Below are 18058 nucleotides of genomic sequence, written 5' to 3'. Positions count from 1 at the left end.
CTTTGTTAATCTCAGCATAAGCACCAAAATACAGCAACTGCCAAAGCCCAAGGACCTGCCAAACACTAGAGATTGGTGCAAGCATTGATTGCAGCATATGGAGGGGTTTTTTAATCTGTTCCTAAAATTAGGGACCAGACTTGGTGGTGAAGAAAGGAAGCACAGCAAGGGAAGAGACTGCATAGTTTAAGGAATTTTTACAAGGACATACCACATCCTCCATCTTGTGGACATGGCCTTAATTTCTGACTGATGCAATATCTTAGAGCTTCCTCCTGGACGCTCTGGTGGGAGTTTCCCTGGAGAAAATACAGCTGACATTTCGGTGTGATATTTGGATATACTAGGCCAGGGCTTTAAGAGCATGAATGCTATGAAAGCTGGCATTAGAATTATGCTTTATATTGTATAGTTGGCATTTTTCTGTAGCCATTACTCCTGGAACCAAACAGATGTGGTGACAATTACAACATCTATTCTAGAACGGACCTGTCTGTAACAGTTTCAGTGAGACTGAGCTTGGAAATCTGACTGAAGCCTACTACAGATCAAATCAAAAAGTTTGGAAAATGGATAAATAAATAGAAAAAAATTCATTTCAATCTCCTCATTTTAAGGCAGACATTGATTTTTCAATGCTTGTGGGTTGGTGCCGCTTTTGAAGGTTGCCCAGAGACTCAACTTTAAGGAAACGTATTGGCAGAGCTGTTTCACTTCTCTGGCAGGTGTGCATATCACAACATTATCCTCCTGAAGTCCCTGCTCAGCACACTGCAGGTGCAGGAGAAGAAAAATGCAATATCACATATTACCAAAGCAAACCCACAGCCCAAGGATCAGCACTGTTCTGCTAGGCAAGAATGCATCAGGAACAATTTCTTCACTGAAACACTGGTCTAGCATTGAACAGGCTGCCCAGAAAAGCAGTGGAGTCACCTGGAAGTGTTAAAAAATGTGTGCATGTGGCTTTTAGGGACTTTGTTTAGTGGTGGCCTCGGAGGTGCCAGGGTAACGGTTGGAGCTGATGACCTTGGAGATCATTTCCAACCTTAATGATTCTATGGTTCCACACAAACTCACCACAGCCATTTGTAGCTGCCATCACCTGCTCAGAGAAGCTGCCATTGCTCTGTAACCCAATTTTTGCAGTCATGTGTACCATGACAATTTCACCATTGTTTCCCATTAAATCCATAACATAACTCCTAGTCTGTAGACAGCTTCACATGTGGAGGTGATAGTGCTGAAACATAAGCTCTGCCTGTAGTTGCATCATTTGCTTGCTGACTTCCTGTGGAGATTTCCCTCTCCCTTACCAGAAGCAGTCACCCATAGCTGAAGAAAATTAAATGAAAGGGGATCATTAGGTCTCCCCTTCTGCCACTGGCCCAGTTTCAAATCCCACCATTATTAGCACTCCTAAAAAACATTCATGCTGTCTGATGCCAATTAGCCAAGAAATCTAGATAAAAGGAAGCTCTCCCTTTGCAGAGAATTAAAACTTGGACAAGGTACATACCTCTACAGGCTGGAAAATGAATCTGTCTCTTGATGCCAACGAGCCATTTACAAATGCCATCCACACCCTGTAATTTGCTGCATCCCCAAATTCTTTGACTTCCAATATTACACGTTACACTGACTCCCAGATATCAGAAAATTGCAAGGTTAAGGCTCAGTGTAGCAGAATGTCCCTTCCTCCTGCTCATGCACAAATGAAGCTGATTTGTTCCCATGAGCTTTAAAGAGCCATGACAGATCTTTCTGACACGAGTCACTTCAAGTATTCATTGCAATTACACTTTTTTTTCCCCTCCCCGGAGATTTTAAAGCGAGAAAGAGGAGAGTACCCACAGAGTATGAGATAAAGCTGGGCAACAACATGAAGAATTTGCAGGAAAGTAAGTTGCTGCTCACATCTGCCTTCCACAACTCCCCGGTATTGTACTCTTAATTCTCTACCCTATTAACATGTTAATCATATGAAAGAGCCCCAAAATGAGGCAGGAAATTCTAAAGGCAGCCTCGTGGTAACTACCCCAAAAATCGCCTAAATGAATTTTGGAAGGAATAGGCATTGTGGTGCCTTGAACTTTTTTAAGCCAGTTTGCCAAAAGTTTGCTTGTTTTTCAAAGGAACACGTGTTTATCCGAAAAAAAGCTGAGGCAGAAGGTTTTCATTTTCTGATCATGTAATTCAAAAGCAGCTGCAGAACAAGCCCATTGGTTCAGGCTAACAAAAACAGTCTCTCCAAGTTAGTAAATTAGTATTCACCCTGTCTATGGATGAGGAGGAAAATGACTACGGAGGACATCCTAATCAGCACCTATTAAAGGAGATTTCCAAGGCAGAAAACATTTGACTCAGGAGATTCCATTCCCCAGTTCCTTAGACAACATTTATTGATTTTGTACCTACTGGGAACTGTTCAACCATATCAAAAGCCAGGAAACTTAAATGCTTTCTAGCTTGCTATCACTTAATACATTTTAGGACAAAAGCTGCTGGAAAAGTAAGTGGCATTGCTAAGGCAGTGTCCTTTATATTGAAAGGAAACCAAACCTTGATTTTAATGTGCAACCTGTAGGATTCCCTGAACTGCTTTGATTTACCATCACTTTCTGGAGGACAGGAAGCAAGGTTGGCAACATCCTTCCTCTGCTGGAAACATCACACAGTGCCAGCCACAAGTAAACACTGACAAAGATTCTCACAGGGTGCCCTTGAATGATGATGTCTGACCTTATCTAGAAATCCAATGTAATTTAAAAATGTACTGACTTAGGTAAGGGCTTTCAGTGAGAAGGAGAAAAATAAATCTCATTATTTAAGTGGCAATAAACCAGATTTTTAGCTCTGAAAGCTGATTACAAAAACCTGTTCTTCATCTTTGCATCTACACGTTGCTCTAATACTAACACTTAATTTCCGCACTAGTGAGCAGAAAAGTACCAATGTAAACATCTCTACAAAGACCTTTGCATAAAGCTGAAATAACGGATAAAAGAGTTGGTACATACATGCCACACGGACAAAACCCGGCAAGTTTCTAATCGCTTTGAGCCGAGTCATTTTAAATCTCCAGCAGGACACCTCTGTGCCTCCCAGCCAACCCCGCCCCGCTGGAATCACGGCAGGAATCACCGCTGGAATCACCGCTGGAATCACCGCAGCAGCGCGGCCGTGGCCGGAGGGATCCGTCTCACCTGTGCACTGCATTCTGCGGGAATCCTGGGAATCCTACCGGCTCCACCATGGTCCTGCCAGGATGCCGAGCGGGGGCAGCGGAGCCTCGGCGCTCTCCCCGGCCGGGCAGGAGCGCAGAGCAGCCGGAGCCGTCCAGCGCCAGCCTCCCCTATTGCGCTCCCTGGCTCGGGCTGGGCGAGAGCCGCCCCCCGAGAGCCGCCCACCCTCCCAGCGCCGCGGATGCTCCCCAAAAACGGCGAGAGCAGCCAGGCGGCACCGGCACTCGCTCCATCCCTCCCGTCCCGAGGGAGCCGGGAGCAGCGCAGCAGCCGGGGTGGGGTGGAAGGGGGTGTGCGCAGGAGGAGACGCTCCCGTGAAAACCCGTCTGATGCTGAGGAAACTCGGGGGATTTCAAGCAGCTGACTCCTAAAATCGGCTCCAGGGAAACTTAACAGGGTGATATCACTCTGCAGACGCTGTCCAGAGTGCAAGAAGCCAGTTGACATGAAAACATCTCGTGAGCTGGACCAGGAAATATATCTGAATCTGTTTGGAAAACTGCACTTCCTTTGAAGATGCTTCCCCACTTCAAATGCTTCTACAGCTTAGGAAATACACAGCACCAAAAAAGCCCCAAGAGTCACTTAAGCAAACAATGAACTTCCCTTCCCCCTCTTTGTTTTCTGCACTGCCTTTTATTTTTGTCTTTAAATTCAAAGATCTGTGGCTTTGGGAGTAAAATGGTGAAGTCTGATACCAATTACCTTTTCCCGAGCTCTGGTTCTCTTTTTTTTTTTTTTTTTTCTTTCTTTCTTTTTTTTTTTTAATTTTTAATTTTAGAAGTGCCAAGAGCTGAACTTCCAGGCATAGCATTTTTCTTTATTTATAGCTCTTTAAAGCACAGAAGCCAAACCCCACACAGTTGGGTTGCTGCTGCCACCATACTGTCCCCTTCACACGTTGTGACACCCCGACAAAAGAGCGTGTCAGGTTTAAAAGCCCGTTTTTAAAGTCTGCCTTTCAGCAGGTCCCACCTGCCAGCCAGGGGCACACACACACACAGAAGAATGTGAAGTTGCTCAGCCTGTTGCTAAACAAGCTAAAATTGCTCACCAAGAACTGAGGGGCTGCCTTTTGCTGTTGTCAAGAGCAAGTATTCTGTGTATTTTTATTTTTCTTCAGTTTTTTCCTAATTTTCTCTAATTTTGCCATTTGATTGCAATACCTCTGATTCACCCCTTTTTTTTTTCCACTATCTTTTTTCTTGCAGGGTTACTTAAAATGAGCTTCTGCACATTGTCTCAGGTAACAATTTCCCACACCCTCAGTGCTTTCCCCTGGAAAAAAAGCTTTGCTCACCCTGCCCCCTGCCAAGGCTCAGGTGGAAAATCTGTGGAAAAAATAAGCCTATCCCTTGGGAAAGAAACTTACTGAATGTGTTACTTAAACAATACTGACTGCAAAACAAATAATAAACAATTGTTACTGCTCTGTTGTCCTCTAAAACCAATTACTAAACTACACCCAGGGATTCTGCACCAAGAGTAGCACTGGAACAGAAGAGAAGCTCCAAAAAAAAAGGCATTTTCCCCCCAAAATCTGTCACTAACAGCAGAGTAACATAACATACAATCCCTCCAAAGGACAGATTGGTTTGACCTGCTGCTTGGAAATACCTAATTACTGGAAGCAGCAGGGAAAACTTGGGATGACAGTGGAGCCAGACTTTGTAGAAGAGCAGCAAGAGCTCCTAAGGGCCCATGAGCTCCTCTGTGCCCGGCCAGGCAAGGCAGAGAGCCAGGAATGCTGGGGTAATTACACAGCTCTCCATTCCATCCGCAGCACCACAGAAAAGCATCCCTCCGGAGGGTGGGGCAACACCACACAGTGCATGTGTACCACAGGGCATGAGAGAAAAGATGGAAAAATTAAGGACTGGGACGTGAAAGTTAGCCTGTATATCTCTTCAAAGGGTTCTTGTGCTTTTATGGGCAAATCGTGGCTTCTTGCCTTTTTTCTTTACTATTATTATTATTACTGTTATTATTATTATTATATCTATCTCTAATTTTTATTATTTTGATTGATTTATTTATTCGTAATTTGGATTTGTTCCCATGTTTTTCTTTTTCTATCATTTAGGAACTCTTTTAAAATCAGGCTCTAACAGAAGGGTTAAAACATTAGATTAATCTCTGAAATATGGCCATAATCTGCCTGTTTCTCCCAAAGAAGCCATTTTCAGTAATGCAGGAAGGTTCAGTCATGGTAGCTATTTTTGTCAATCCTACAACTTGCTGAATGGACCTCAAAAAAAAGATGTCTGAAATGCTTAAGAATGTGCCTGACTCAAGCAAAGACATCTGTTGAAGACTTAGGTAGGAAGAGTGAATGGGGCAATTAATAAATAAATTAGGGGTGGGAAAAGCAGATTATACAAGTACTTGGAATTATTCTAGAAATCTACCCAGATTCAGAAATTCAAAATGCAATTTCCAAAGTCTAGGGATAAAAGTTGTTTCCAGAAGACTGTGACATTGAATAAAAATTATTAGAAACCCCTGATAATATTACATGACTTCTGTTCAAATAATAGGACTTTTATGCTACTGCTTTAGCTTGTCCATGCCACAGAACAGTGGGTAAACAAGTGAGGAGGAACAAGTGAGATGACTGGAGTTTTCAATGGTCAGATCCTCACCTAAACTGCATCTAGCTCACTGAAAGATCAAGAAAATATCTGCAGTTTCAATGAGACAAAAAAAAAAAAATAAAGCAGAAAAACCCTTCAGTTCTTCACTGCATGATGCATGAGATCAAGCAGCCTCAAACATGTATCAAGAATTATTAGTCTGTAGGCAAAAGCATTTTACTGGACACCAATTGTACCTTAATGGTACTAATCACTGCTAGAATGTATAGCCCTCTCCAGCTCCAAAGCTGCTTTTGGGAATCCAGGATTAGCTTGCAGCACAGAGGTGCCTGGTGGAACTCCAGTGGAGTTCAATAGCCAATTTCCTCTTGGAGGACTTCAATTTTCCTTTGTGGCTTTATTATTTTTCCTTTAAGTAAATTATTTCTCTCTGCTGAGTTGCTAAAACAATTTTTGTCCATTTTGCAGATAAAAATCACAGTTCTAATTCTTTCCTCCCCTTGTTCCTTTAAAGAGGGATAACTGACAAAGGGTGGCAGGTTGATAAAACCCTCAGTACCTGCTTGGGCCATGGCTCCACTCCTACTGTGAGAGCACTGGCTCCATCAAAGCCAACACAGAGAGCAGCTCTGTATTACACCCAAGCTCCTCTAACTCCAGGCTGCTGCTGGGGATAATCTGGAACATCTCCCAGGTCAGATTCCAAGCCAACCCATCACCACAACAAGGATGTGAGCGTGACTGCGCTGCGTGAAGCCAAATCGATCGCCCTGGCAAGCGACAGAAGCAACACCCAGGAGGGTGGGAGAGCAGGGAGACAGGAATGTGCACATCCCTGCACAGCAGAGACAGCTTTGTGCACTGCATTTCAAACTAACTGCACCTCATCCAATCTCATAAATACCTGCATTTTTGAGAATCAATTTATAGTAAACCGATAAACTGATCAACGGCTAATTCTGTAAACCAATACCCAACTCTGAACCAGATCAGTACGTTTAAGTTTAGCTCAACAGTCCAAATTAACTCTAGACAAGAAAAGGAAATTCAGGCAGTAGGAAGGAAGGCTAATTTTCCATTAAGTGTGAAGTCAGTTGTTACTGATGGGAAAAAGGTAAGTATACATGGTTGGGTGAAGTGTAATTACTTTTTGCCACAAGATAAATAACTAGAAAAGTGAAGCTACAAAATTGAACAATCCACAATGAGTTCATGTATGATTTAAGGTAGATTTCTCTAAAGAATTTCATAAATATTTTTTTATTGCTCTTCTTGAGAAAACAAAGGAAAATCACAGGGTCTTTCATAACAAACCAAGGTTTGGTTAGAACGCAAGCAACAAATCTGCCCCAGATGGCTCAAGAGCCACCAGTTCTGAGAAATTACCACCTTACACAACATGCTGTCCTTACAGAGTGTTCTTTATACTCTTAACATAAAATTCAAAAATCTCTAAAGTGATTGTTTTTTGTGTGTGCTCTGGAAGCAGCGGGTAGGGATGTAATATATATTTCCAAGAGAAAAAAAAAAAGCACCCTAATGGATTATGTGTCTATATTAGAAAGCTGAGATTATGTGTTCTTACCCTTTATCTCTGCCTTAAAAAGGTTTAAGATCTAAACAGATAAAATTTGCTTCATGATGAAACTCAGCTTTCAGCACAGATGATCTATGTGCAGGGGAATAAAGTTTCAGCTGCATTCAGAAGAAACCAAAATCCTTTGGCTTCGCTTGCGTTATAGAAGAAGAAAGATAGCAGCTTGGCAATTTGCTGTATACAAATAAGTCCAATTGCCCAGGGGAATGTCACTGAGATCCAGGCATCCTGTTTGTTACATCCAGCCTCCCTGGAGTTAGCTTTAATTTCAAGCAGAATTGTCTAAACTCTTCATCCTTCCAAGGCAGGCAAATTGCACTGTACATTGTCCAAATTTCACATTACTTCAGGGCTTTTCCCAAAGTTTCCTAACCTCTTTTGTGGATGCAAAAGATAGCAGGGCACTTTTCACACAGTAGATGTTTCCTTCTGTAGCCTGTAAAGACGTCCTGGATTTCACAGGAGTTTCTTAAAAGGCAATTCAGGGTTTGCACGCATTTGCATTTTGGGATAGACCATGGTGGGTAAACAATACCATCTAAAGACTTAAAAGTTTTAGAATTTCAGTTGATCTTGGCATAGTTACACTCCCTGCTCCTCATACCCAAGTCACAGCACAAAGAGATCGTGACCCAAGGCACCAGACAGTGAAGCAGGCAAAGGCTGTGGTTGTCAGCAAAGCCTTGTTTGTGTAATTACATGAACCAAAGGCTTCAGATCCCAGCTTGCTAAAGGCTCCCACACATGGGTTCTGGCAACTTTGGCAGGTCTGGGCTGAAGGGAAGCAGAGAACAGAGCCATGGGGCTCAAAATGCATGGGACCACCTGCAGCCTGTGGAAACACCTCGTGGTGTCACATCCCCCAGGGTGCAGAACCCTGATCCCTGTCCCAACCTCAGTCAAGCATCACCTTGCAGCTGCTGGAGGCACTGCAATTGAGGTTTGTGATACAAAGCACAGATCCAAAAGAAAAATAAAAATCCCCAGCCACTCACTGAGGCTTGCTAAATTACATGATAAAGGGAACTGGCAGCAAGGCATCTAATTCTCCGGGGTCTGCAGAAAGGAGGATGGGAATCTCTTGCAGTTACACACACACAAACAGGCTCGTGCAAGCCCAGGTTGGGCAAACCCAGAGAGCTGCAAACATGTCAAGTCAGCACATCTGAATCCATCTTTCTGCCAGAGGTACTGCCAAACACAGCCCTCAGTCTGAGGGCTAAACCCAAGCGCTGTTTTGTATCCCTGCCATGCATAACAGTTGACAGTAGATGGGTATTTTGCACATGGCAGCAGGGTGAAAAAGCAGACAGTGCTACTGGGAAAATTACTTCACCAAGACACATCACAGATACCTACAGATGAGATAGAGGGAGCTGTGATGTGCAATTTTCATCCTTAATTTTTAACAGATACTCTGTAGGCCAAGCTGAGTGGTGGAAGGTGAAGGACAGCCCTCTTGTTGGCACACAGTTTTCTTAGAAGCTACAGGAATTCCATTATATCAAATTCCTGCATATCTCCTAAATAAATCTTTGGTGAACATAAAAATATTTCCTGAGTGTAAAAACTGGTGCATTGCAGATTCTTCCATTGAGCAGGTCACAAACAACCTTTTTGTTCCGAAACAAACCGTCTCCCTTTCCCCACCTCTAAAACTAGTAACCCTTTCCAGGTATTTACCTTATTTTTTCTTTCATCACAAATACTCATTCCAGCTGGAATATACAGAAAGCAAAGCTCATTTAGTTGTAAACAACTTTGTCTTAGAAAAAGAAATTATTAAAATCACCCCAGGAATCATTTTAGCTTTTGTCTGCTTTCTCCTGCCAGGTTTTTACCTGAAGGAAGAGCATGGGCTGGGTATTAGAGCAATCCTCCCCAGGCAGGAGGGCTCAGCAGAGACTTGCAGGAACTGTTCTAAGAGGTACACAGCATGCAGCAGTGAAACCAGATGCTGCTTAACTCATTTTCTGTTGCTCACTCCAATTCCAAACCCCCTGGATTTTGAGAAGAGCACAGAGGCAGGATTTCTGCCCAGCTAACTGCTCCACTGCTAGCAATGCAATTTAGGCCTGGCATCAAAACAGATCAGAGCTTCATTCTCAATGCTAGTGACTCAAGGTGAGGCAAAACTAAAATCTGCAAGGGGCAGCTTCACCTCTGACCTCCTTTCAGCAACCTTTTTCTCAGAGATGCATATTCAGACTGAAAAAAAGCAGGGTTAACTTGTTTCAACAAGTGAAACAGTATTTTTTTTCTTCTTGGATGATTTTACCTCCAAATATAAAAAGAAGATTTATTTGCATCACTATTAGCCTTTCCAGCAATCAGAGAATCTCAAAAATGCTTCCTAATGATGTTCTTTCCCAATACTTGAAAATTTTAAAAAACAACAGCAACAAAGACCAGACCCCCGAGCCTTCCCTCACTTTCAGTTCCTTCTGATATTTTCACATATGCAGGCAAAAAAAAAATCTCTTATTAATGTCACAAAGCTGCCAGAATCCAAACTTTTGCTGTGTAGTCTCCTTAACAACTCTCATTTAGAGTGAGCAGGTGGCAAGAAGGAAGCAGAGCAAGAGAAAAGACAATTATTTTGGGAAAGGAAGTGGTAACTGCTACTAGCTTGTCAAACAGCATGAATGGTGGAAATCTGAATCATGCTTTTACTGGATGAATGGGCTAATTCCAACACACTGCTATAAACAACGATCCTTTAAAAGGATGTAATCTCCCTAACAGGAAAAAATACACCTGTTAGAAAAAGAGCAGGATCTGAAGCAGAAATGGAGGCAAAACAGAGATGGACCAGCTTGAGTTCCTCTTCCTGTGACATTTATGTGCTGGTCTCCAGGGCCTGCATCACACTTTGTAACAGAATTACCCCATTGCAAATAACACTTGAAAGAAGGTTAGAAGCTGTCAAGTTGGAGTTAGGAAGAAATTACAGCTACATTTTTAGCTTTCTTGAATGAAGGCTCCTCTGACTAAGTGCTGCCAAGATGAAACCCTAGCAAGTAAATGACATATTTAGTGTGCCTGCTCACTCACAGAGGTATTACTACAGTGATAGGGATTGTGCACCAAGGAAATTTTATGGCATATATTTAACTGATGGGTTGCTGACACAACTTGGTGTACAGTGGATCTTCCAGACAGGAATTAAGAATCTCAGCATTAGCACAACCTCTCCACTGCCTGCAAGCAGAGGGCAAGCTTCTAAGCTAGCAGCAGATGCTGAGTGCCTGTGAAGTTACAATTTTTAAATGATCTTATTAGTTTTCACTGTTTGAACAAGTCACTTTCTAGGTGGGTGCTTTTTGTCCCGTGTCTGCCCGTCCGGCCTTCATTTGAGGGTGACCACAGTGGTTTCTGCCTGCACAGAAGGGATGGCTCAGCTGCTCTTCTGGCAGCTGCTGAACCAACACAAATTACAGCTTGCTGTACTGAAGTATGTGGAAATTGGTGTCTATCTTAGTACATGGGACTGCAACCACAGTGGTGCAGCAGCTGCCTCCCAAACAGCTGAGCCAACCCTGCAGCAAGGGGAAAAAATGAAAGAGATGGCGAGAATGACTTCAGCAGCCCTTGGGTGAAGCACACTTGACTTTATGCTGAACTTTGGGGAGCTACACATCTCTGGCTTCCATTTCTCAGATGTAACGTGGGTAGTTTCTCTCCCACACACTTCCCAGGCATGGTGCTACACGGATATGTGCATAATTCTGTAAAGAATGCCACAGAAATCTGCAGAATGGGTGCTACAGCTGATTATGCAAAGCCCTTGAAGAACACATACTGTTCCACTTGCTCCATTAACAAAAATATTCTCATACAAGTTATAACTTTATGGCTACAAATGAAAAAGAGCCCCATCACCTTACACATCCTTTTTCATTTTTAATAAATAAATCTATTAATTAGTAAATCACAAGAGAGGTATGGCAAGCTTACTTAGAGCAAACACTATTGCTATGCCTTCACCTCTGCACTAGAGCCATTCCTAAGGAGCTCTTCTGCAAAGAGTAATTTCAGATATCACTGTCAGATGGGAGGCCTGCAGTTGCCATGTTATCCACATGCTTCCCTGGGACAAGCTTGATATTCTTATCAGCTCTGCATAGCAATTTCTCTACCAGATACTGCAGCTGCCTCTGCTGTGCCTTTCAGCTTTTGGTGTCCACTCCAAAGCTATTTTAGTGCAGTTGTTATCTGTCCTGCTTGTGATATGTCCTGGCCACCACCATCTGCTTCTTTCTCTGTACAAAGATGTGCAATGGTTCCCTTCACTAATGTGTCCTCTGTCTCAGCATCTTGACATAAAGTTATTCCCACTGCTTGCTATCAACCCACTTTTTTCATTAGCAGGAATTCTGTAATCATGACAAGAGACATTTTTAACTAGGATGTGAGAACAAGGGAACTGCCTAGGGCACTGCAAAGTGAGATTATATATGACCTTCCCCCCACTCTCATCCATACTCACAGAAAGGGCACTGCTCAATTTTTTCCTCCCCATTGCATGCCCAGTTCCTTTGCCTACACACTCTGTGATATCTGTATTCACGAAAGTTGTAGCTCTTACGTGGAGAAGACCATGTAGATATCTCGTACTTTTAATATATTCTTGTCAGGCATATATCAAATAACACACTACAAGATGCCACTTGCATCTAAAACTGAAGCAAAATATACAGCAAGGCAGATACCAAATAGCAGAGTCATCCATTCTCTATGGCCCTCAAGAAAAATCAAGAATGTTGCAAGGCTCCATTTAAAAACCTAGCACTGGGATTTCCAGCTATTGAGATGCTCAGAGAAGTCTAGAAAATCTAGTCATTTTTGTACATGGTATAGAATAAGAAGAAGGCATTTAAATCTTAGATTTTTAAAGGTCTTTCTAGTTTGTGAAGGTATAAATATTCATTGCCTGCTGCAGACTGGCTGCAATATAATTCTTTATTCACCTCACTAGCCATATACCTGGAGTAAGTATTTTGCCTACAACACAATGTAAACATGATTAATACCAGGCTTAGTTCCAAACAAGAATGAACATTTATTCATATGGCAAAACAAAATTATCATTTAGAGGTGCATTTGGAATGCCACAAACAAATCCAGCCAGGGCTCTTTTCATGTTGCTCATCTCAAAGAATTTTGCAGTTTTCCCTCTTAAATACCCAACTTAACCCTGTTTATTTTCAGACTTCCAGTCTTAATCTAAGACATAAAAAAGAACCTTATCTGCCTTCCTCAAATAAGGAAGAATTAAACAGTCCTATTGACAAGTACAAATAAATATACAGTTCAATGTGTTAATTAACTATCTACAAGGATGGGATTTTCCTTACTTGTGTGCAATATACTTGCAAAATAAAATACTTAGTAAAAAAAAAAAACTAGCTGAGTCTGTGAAATGCAAAATACCTTATCTGCTCTTTACCTTGGATAGCAGCTATCAAGGCTGCTTTACTATTTACAGATGCATGTTTATTCCTCATAGCTACTTCCCCAGGAGTGATATTTTTCACAGCTGAACCAGGGAAGAACTGCTTCTAAGTCTCACCAGCCTAAGTGAAGGAAAGCTTCTTGCGTAGGCTGGCAAGTGAAAGAAGAGCTCATCTGTGTGTGAGAAGGAAGTGGTTGCTGCCTCTTCCTTTTTTTTTTTTCCCAGAAGAGATGGAATGATGCTCTTTATGCAGCCACAGGTGGGGTGGAAAAGAGGGGGAACAGAGCCAAACCTGGACTTGGGGAACCACTGCAACAGAGCCTTTGTCTGTCCTTTTTAATACCTATCTTTTCTTTTGCTTTGCCTAAATTTCAACATGGATAATTATAGCCAACAGCAGGCAGACGGCTGCTTCTTTTAGGAATGGCACCCTGAACAGGCATGAGGTAAGCTACAGAAAAACCTGTTATTCGGTGCTTGTTGTGAAAACATGAAGCAAAGGAAATTCCAGAGGTAAGGTAAAACATAACCAACTAACAGTTCTAAACCAGCATGAACCACTTAGAGCCATCCACAAGAGCTGCATTCCTACTGATCCGCATCCAGCAGCTCTCCCCTTTTAATTTCAGGGCTACCTAGTGAGTTTAAAAACACAGCCACAAAGCTCCCTGTGGGCCATGCTCCTCCAGCAGCATCCCATAACCATCTCCCTGATATTTGGATAAATCCTGGTGTTTGGCAGTCACTTTGCTGGAGGCACTTACACACAACGCCTGGGCTGCGCAACCTCCACATCCTGCGGTGGTACCCACCTAGCCAGGCTGCTCTGTCAGGGTGCTGCCCTCGGAGAGCTCGCAGCTCAACTGTTTGATTGATTGATTGATTGATGTCTCATGGTTTTTCTTACCTAGTTGGGCGGCCCCCTCTGCCGGGTACTCGGGGAACTGGCCCTCGGAGGGGACGCTGACCGTGCGGCGCAGGCAGCGCCCGCGGGAAGCATCCTGCGGCTCCGGGATCCCTTCTGTAGGCACCTGCAGAAAAACCATGCCAACAGCTGTTAACTCGGCACCAGGCCACGCTGTTTAATATGCCACCTTGATAGGGGACTTCATTATCTGCTGATAGCTCTTGGGCATAGTTTGGCATTTGTGACTTCAACACAAAATTCCAGAGGCTTCCCGGGAAAGCGCAGTGGTGGCCAAGAGCACGCTCAGCCCAGCGATGGGCACAAGCAGGTGCCAGCAGCCTCTGACCCCCCGACTAACAAAGCACTCCTGCCTTTCCAAACTGCTTCCCCAGTGCCAGACCACGGCTGCTTCCATGCTGGCAAAGTCAGGCAGAGGCTGCTGCTCAAATGGTTCCAGGCAAAACCTTGAGAAAACAAAACTTGCGACAGCTACCTGGTGGACAAAGGCGCTGTACAGGCAGAGAGCCTCCCCCAAAGATGGAGACCACTGAGCAGCATGCTGATAGCCATGGCCCAGCAGCTCCTGGCATGGTCAGGGAGTAGCTGAGCTCAGGATTGGTGAACCACTGGATTCGTGGTCACTACAACCCAGAGACGTGCCACCTGCAGCCACGCAGGCAACTGTGCTGCTCGGTACTGGCCACCACGCCTTCTCTAGGGGTCACCACAGCTCTTGGTGCCTGTTACAATCCTGAAAACTGTGGCTCCCCTGAACCTTCCACCAGCTGGAAGAAACCTCAGGGATGAGGGACATTTAGCACCCAGGGACTTGAGGAGGCACAAACCATCTCAGTACACTTTTGATGAGGACTGGTTCTAACAGTACAACTGCAGTACACGTAGCATGGCAATTTCTTTTTGTATGGCTACATAACACACAGCTGGCACCTAAAGAAATAGAAGCCCCTGCCTATTTCCTGTGCTGCTTATCCTTTCATATCTTCCATCAACTCTGAAAAATGAGTATTAATAGCAAACAAAAAGTTATCATTCATTTGCACTGAAGGTTGTAAAAGATCTCAGAGACATTGCATTATTTAGAAAAAGGCTGCATACTACAATGGCTCTCAAAACTAGTTCTGGCATTTCCTGATTACTAAGCACTTAACATTCTCTTAAGGTATTTTTTTAATGCTTTACTATTCTGGTCTAATTGTCTCCTTCAAACAGTGCCCATTTTTCAAAACAAGTTTCCCAAACTCCTGGTCCTTATTCTGATCAGTCTATTGTCTTCTCTGGTGATTCTTATGGCTGTCTAAGCTCTTCTGCAAAAGCACGTTGGTAAATTAAACAGAGACTAATTTTGTTAGTTTATGCCACATATGTTCAACCAAATTCACATATTAAACTTTCAGTTCTCATCTGGAGGTTCTATTTAGTCTTAATCCCTTCTAAACATGCTCCTGATCCTCTGCTTCTCCCAATTTCTTTCAGAGAATTTTTTGGTGGGATGCTGTGAGCCAGACTTCCAGATCAGCTATTACCAGTCATACCACACACCTGCTTCAGCACCCCTTAAACCCCTGCCACACTCCTGTCACAGTGAACTCATTGCCTCTACACCCACTGCTTGCTCGAGACCAATACAGCTACTGCAGCATTGATTTCCCCACTAAAGTAACTCAAAAAGTTACCCTTAAGTCTGACTTAAAATGCTTTGTTATTTACAGTAAAACTTCTACAAAACCACAGTCTTGACTTATATTGACAAAAAGAACTAACGCCAAGACTGCAGGACCAGTGTTTATTGCTTAGCATGAGACCAGCCTGCTCTAAAAAAATACAGCTTTGTGAACAAGTAAAACCAGCTTGGTCAGCAGCTCTGCATCTCTTGGGACTGGGCACATTTTAAACACTTCTATAAAGTGCTCTGTGGTCAGACAGTGGATTTATGGATGGGGAGGCACCAAAACACAAGGAAGTGCACAAATAAATATCATGTGAAGACCAAGGTGGACATCTGCAACCTTTCCAACCACTCCTCAGCCCCCACCAGTCCAGCAAAAGACTGAAGGGAATGACAGAGCCTTGCAGAGTCAGGACTCTAATGGTGATTCAGTCTTTCAGCTATTTTTTCCCCTATTCAGCTTTATCCTCTTCTTTCCCTGTTGAGAGTTCACCAACCTGTGAATTCTTTGACTCTGAACTGACATGCTGAAGCTGCTGGTTCAGGACTGGGATCTGAGCAGTGTTAATTCTGTGATACAAAGGTACACAGGGACAGTCCAGATGCTGATCATTTTAGCAATCTTAATTTTCATCACAGGTCACGTTTCCATGACAAATTTCACAATTTAATGAGGATGGGTTCAGAACTCAGACTCTAAATCTTTGAACAGCATCCCAGCTCACCTGCCACTGAACATACTTTTTAAATATAAGAAGTCTGTATTGAGGATTTCTAGCAGTTTGATGATGAGGGAATTTCAGAAGAAATAGGAGTAAGAGCTTTCCAAGCATTAAAAAAAAAAAACAGATGAAGAAAGAAGTCTTCATTGCAGATTAGAAAGAGTGGTTCAAGACAAACTTGAGAATTTGCAAACTCTTCTGATCTAACAGTCAGAAAGTTTGGAATCATGTCAAGTTAAGTAATTAATTTTAATTTTTACCTTTCTTCAGAAAGTTAGAAGCTAACTAAAATTTTGACATGGAAATCCACTTAAAAATGTTGACAGCAAACATTTATCTGAGCTTTTAGAAATTAAATAATTAAACTTGCTTGGGAATTAATCTTACCTTATGGCTGGGTTCAGCTTTGACAAACTTATTTACAGGTGAAACATGTTTGCTGTAAGACCCCCACTGTGACAACTCCTTTGAGGAGGGCAGTGAGATCTGGGAAGAGCTTCCCCTAGGGCCCCATGCAGCAGTGTTTGCTCCCTTGGGATCACCACTGTGATCACCATACTGGTGTCAGTCACAGGAGATGGAAGAGTAGGAAAACTCATCCCAGGTGTGCTGCTGCTGCTGGCCTCTGTCACCAGCACCAGTGAGCAGTAGATCTTGTCACAGTTCATGCAGGTCTTTGCTATCCTTTGCCCTTGATTAAAAATCAACTTCTAAATAAGAAGAAAGATGATGTTTGGGTGCAGGAAAGGGAAAAAGAAGAGTCTAACACAGTGAAAAATGTTGTTCATCTTCATTTCCAAGTGAACACAAGACTAAAACATTCTGCAGGACTGCAGCCAAGTTGCTGACAAAGCCCAACTAAAAAAGCAGCCCAAAGCAAGGTGCAGCCATTTGTCATTTCCCTCCAAGTGGAAGTGCTGTGCACAGTGTTGTGTGCCTGGAACCACTCCTCATGAACACTCATTCCCTTTCCCTGTTTTAAATGGCTCTGATTTTACAGACATATCTACTGTGCCCTCACAGCTCCTCCCACCTGATGGAACAGGTTTCCCAGAGCAGAAGAAAACATCTACACCTTCCAGCCAGGAGAAACTCTTCCTTTTAGAAGAAATACCTGATTTGTGTGGGCATCAATCTAGGCCTGTTTTCCTTGTCTTGGAAAATGCTGTTAAATATTATCACACTGTGTAATAATTGCACACCTCCTGTCACTCAGGACTCCTTATTTGCCAAGTCATCTCCCACGTTCCTACAGGGATTAATTTTCTATTTAATTTTTAGGCATTGAACTCTTCCTTTCATTAATAATTTTCATTCTTCAGTCTCACCTATTCTCATTTTATGAAGTTGACAAGGTGTCAAGTAATTAATGTTTTTCTACACTACACAAGGTGATACTGCCAGACTATTTTTGTCTAAGTAATTACAGATATCTTTGGATCAAGTTGCACTTCAAAAGGCCTCTGATTTTCAACCTACTCCTGCTGTGCACAAAATTTCTCTTGCATATACCTCATTCAAACTGCCTTGACAATAAATCCATAGTGGTGGGACACTATGAGAAATTAGTTCTCTACTACACTGTTTATTTCTGTACTATTCTCTTGGTCTTAAAAATCTGCAATTCATAATGCTGTATTTTAGCAGCACTAACTGAAAAAACCCCAAATTTAGCATTATAAGTGAAACAGTGGAGAATTCTTGTTTATGTTTTTACTTTCTAACTTGGACACACATACTGCGGAAGGATATTACAAAGCAGTATAAACACACATTTCTTTTCCCTTCCAGACTCACACAGGCCAAGCTTCTTGGATTTTATTCCACAAAGTAACAAAGCAGATGGACAGA

At 42.7% G+C, this 18058-nt stretch overlaps 1 protein-coding gene across 20 annotated transcripts in view; it reads right to left on the bottom strand.

Annotated features, from left to right (window-relative positions):
• The window catches only part of RASAL2 (RAS protein activator like 2), a 163047-nt gene that overhangs the window by 60841 nt on the left and 84148 nt on the right, over nucleotides 1-18058 (bottom strand). For 19 of the 20 annotated variants that reach the window (XM_085586675.1, XM_021545893.4, XM_021545896.4 and 16 more), the window contains one exon: nucleotides 13799-13922. In XM_085586675.1, coding sequence (XP_085442801.1) covers nucleotides 13799-13922 — 124 coding nt within the window. The other variant, XM_021545904.4, reaches the window with a different exon arrangement.

Source organism: Lonchura striata, chromosome 8, assembly GCF_050655825.1.
Source record: "Lonchura striata isolate lonStrDom1 chromosome 8, ASM5065582v1, whole genome shotgun sequence".
Lineage (NCBI taxonomy): Eukaryota > Metazoa > Chordata > Aves > Passeriformes > Estrildidae > Lonchura > Lonchura striata.
This window is presented reverse-complemented; position numbering and strand designations above follow the sequence as displayed.